The 3,818-nt window shown below is 40.4% G+C and overlaps 1 protein-coding gene across 1 annotated transcript in view; it reads left to right on the forward strand.

Annotated features, from left to right (window-relative positions):
* LOC137993624 (Na(+)/H(+) exchanger beta-like) overlaps positions 1 to 3,412 on the forward strand; it is a 33,223-nt gene extending 29,811 nt beyond the window's left edge. Inside the window, exon 27 of the mRNA XM_068839579.1 lies at positions 169 to 3,412. Coding sequence (XP_068695680.1) covers positions 169 to 343 — 175 coding nt within the window. The 3' untranslated portion in view covers positions 344 to 3,412. The remainder of the gene's footprint in view (positions 1 to 168) is intronic.
* The last annotated feature ends 406 nt before the right edge of the window (positions 3,413 to 3,818 follow it).

The following is a 3,818-nucleotide window of genomic DNA, read 5'->3' on the forward strand; positions in this document are numbered from 1 at the left end:
CACGTCCTTACATTGTTGGGAGTTGTTCCAACATCTGCAGAACCAACAACTCCCGGAGTTGTTGCGTCTGTTTGCACCGGTCTTTAGACAATTTGACTTAACAGTTTCAGCTTATACTTAATGCATATTGATATAGTAACTTAAAGTGATGTTGTCTATTTGCTTCAGCGAATTGGTTGCCAGTGAACCGTATTCCAGCGAGACTTCGTCTGATGACGACGACGAGCAACCAAATAAAAAAACTGGAACAACACCGAAGGACAGCCTTCCAATGGGCTCTGTCGTGGTAAATATTGAAGACGAAACCATCAAAGGTGAAAAAGAGAAAGACACTGCCTTGTGATTGGTCGGTTAATTAGCATCCTAGGGCCAACCATGGTCAGTGCTAATCATTGCTTAAGCAATCTCTAAATCTCTAACCAGCGTTAAATACCATGGAAACCTATAGGTTTTGATACCTCGTAACCAACGGTTGCCGTTAACCAGCCTTCGAGCAACCTAAGTTGTCATGGTATAGACCCTTCTCCAAAATGGCTGCCGAAAATTCAAATAAGTTAAAATTAAATACCAGCACTAAAAAGAACACCTTTACTTTAGTAACCCTGCAAAGTTTCAACATATCAGGTTAATATCAGCTGAAAAAATGTAAGTTGAAAAATGAAAAATGTACAGCCGTTTGTATGACTGGGGTTAATGCGTATACCGTATACCTGAAACTTTGGAAGGTTACTAAAGTAAAGGTGCTCTCTCTATTTCTTGTATCAGTCTTGCATTCAGTTCAATTTTAACTCATTCAAATCCGTACGGAGTCGCCATTTTGGAGAATGGTCTATTTAGCAGTGGTTAGCGTAAATGTGGCCAGGGCGCCATATTGATTGAAGAAACAAAGCAACTGCGGCCTTGTTGGCGGAGAAAACGATTCTTTTGTAACATTTTTTTCAGTTTTTGTTTGTTGTTTCTTTGTTCTTAGTCAGGGGGTGGCTGCATGGTTCGCACACTAGCCTCCCTCAAAGGTCGATAAGGTTGATATAGGCTTCCATGCAGCGATTCGGCTTGTCACGTAATGCCTCCCCGACTAGAGCGTTGCACGACTCCCCAATTGACCACCTTTGTCAGCGACTTTATTAGTTAAAAGAGGAAAAATGATCGTGCTGCACGTGTGGCACGCATTTTGTGGATTTCCAGCTCTCGCACTCGTCAAAACTACAACTTAAAGTGACCAAATTTTAAAGTTTTGACGACAACGTGGGCATACAACAGTGAATCTTTCATTCTCTCTCTCTCTTTATGTCAAATCCGTTCGTACCAATCCACTTACAGGATGCTTCGTCCATATTGCGAAACACAAAACGATGGAATAAACGTTAAATACTTAGAATACCACAAACTTATATTTTGAGGTGACGTTTTCGTCGCCTGAGCCGTCGTAGTTTCTTAACCTTCCTACGAAGGGGTATACACCTTATTCCAAAATGGCCGCTGATTTATGCGGATATAAATTGTCCCTTGCCTCGTTCAAGATAAAATATTCTTTTGAATTTTAAGCTTAAGAACGAGGCATCAAGGGCTAATTTGAATAAAAACAAAAGAATTTTTAAATGGCGGCCATTTTGGAATAAGGTGAATAGGGAGAGCCGCGTGCGTGCCATCAACGAGGACCCGAGGGAGAATAGACCGGGGAAATCGACACTTGTCGAGGTGGTGATCTGGAGCGCTTTCCTTAAAACCAGTCCTTCCGGTGGGACAACAAATGGAAGACTCCTTCCCACTGGAAAAAGGAATAACACGTATTCCTCTTTTCTCGTTTTCACCGAAATGACCAGTTTATCGCTGAACCATTTGCTTCATGATGGAAAACCCGTGCTCTGTTGATGGAATGCAGTACCGAACCATTAAGCGAAAACTTTAAACCCATTTTTCTGACCAGTGCGGGTAGGTTGCTTTTAAATTGTGGAAAATTTCTACTGTTTCATTTGGCGGAAATTCCCTTCGGTTTAACCTTTCAAGTGGAAAGCGCTCCTGCGTGCATTGCACTGTATTCCATCGTTCAGGATGAAACTCATTTCGAAAAAAAAAACAAGAATTGGGTGACAGAGAATATTTCACGTGAATCTGGAAGACTTGGAACAAAATAGTGTGGCCGATCGGACCTATGGAATTATTTGTATTTTGTAAGAATCGTGGTCAGTCACTTGATGTGTAAATTTTTTGCTCAATCGGCCTTAATCGCGCGGCGGCCATATTGAGTCCCGAGGGACGGGAAACTTTTGTCTTTGCGCACCGAAACTCGTTCCCAAACATTTCAACTCAAAGCTCGGGGTACAAAATCGATTGTCTATGGCCAATATGGCCGCCGGGAGCGAATAAGGCCCATAGTCGTTTTAGGCCTTAAGTATTTTTATAATTATTTAGCTATTTTGTATAATGATGATATGAGATGGAAATGCTAGACTGTGCATAAACTCAAATTCGTCCCCCCCCCCCCGGAAAGCGAACATGTTTGACGATTCTTACCTCAATCTTCCGCTTTTTATCTGCCGGGCAAGACGCGCAAAGTTATTGAAACGAGCAGTAATTTGGACCCACGGCCGTGATATCAGTGGCATAGGTCTATTCTCGAATTGCATGACGTCACAAACTGCTTTGCAATGCAAAATTTCTTTGAACGTACACCGCACAGGAAAAGCGAAATCCTGGGTAAAAGTGGTGGCATATGTTTGCTTTGGATGGGGAGATTTATATTAGGAACAAAAAATATTTGAGTTTAGGTGCAATTTACTGCTATTTTCATAATTCTGCGGAATCTCACCTTCAAAGCGCTAAAGCGCCAATTCCATCAATCAAATTTCCGAACATAGCCGGGAAGATCGACTCCGCCTCGGAAAGTGAATTGGAGTTTTTGTTTAGTTCACAGCTTCAATACCATTATGATATCTTTTTTAGAGGCTCTTCAGTAAAAAGATTCGTATAGATTCCATCGGTGCCGAGTTCAAATGTACGAATGTACCATGGGAACCAAAGATGCTGATTGGTAGGTTAGGTCACGCATCAATTGATTTCGGCATCAGTGGTTTCGTTTCAACTCTCGGCTTGGCGTCGGAAAATCCAAAACGCAGTTTTGAGATTCCACAGAATTATGTAAATCGCAGTATCGATTGGAAAGCGGCTTACACTCTTTATATATAAGAACATCTAATTTTGCAGATGAAGTTGGACGTTCATCTTAACTTTTTGCGCTTTAAGCCTGAAAACGTTCTCAAAAAGTTGTTAAACTTGTATGGTATACTAAGTTCGACTACAAACTGAGTTGTTCTTCAGGGTATTATGCAAGAAGAAACCAACATTGGTAATGTTTAAGAACGTCTTCAAGTATTTGAGTTCATTGTCCTGTTAGAGTGCAGTTTTACATTTTTTAATCTTTATTTGTACTACTCACAACAAAAACAAAACAAAAAATTTGCAGAATTAGGACGAACGTTCTTAAAGGGGCTCGGTCACGCTATTTTAGGTAATTTTGTTAATTATGAGCTTTAAACGTCAAATTGGCAGAGCAAGAGTCTTTCATTTTCAAATCAGGGCCACATAACAATTGAGAATGATTTTCCAGCTTTGTAAATGACATTTTGATATAGAATGATGTAATTTTGAAAAACGGTGGGCCGACGTTTTTCAAATTTACCCAAATTCAATCCATTTCAATCCTCTTCAGTTTTGTCCATCCATGTTCCTTCTTGGCTTCCCTGCGTTTTGTTAGAGATCTTCTATAGTTTTGAACAGTTATTTTGATATTTTAGTTAACTCTATGACCATTCGATCAG

Source organism: Montipora foliosa, chromosome 2, assembly GCF_036669935.1.
Source record: "Montipora foliosa isolate CH-2021 chromosome 2, ASM3666993v2, whole genome shotgun sequence".
In the NCBI taxonomy this organism is placed as follows: domain Eukaryota; kingdom Metazoa; phylum Cnidaria; class Anthozoa; order Scleractinia; family Acroporidae; genus Montipora; species Montipora foliosa.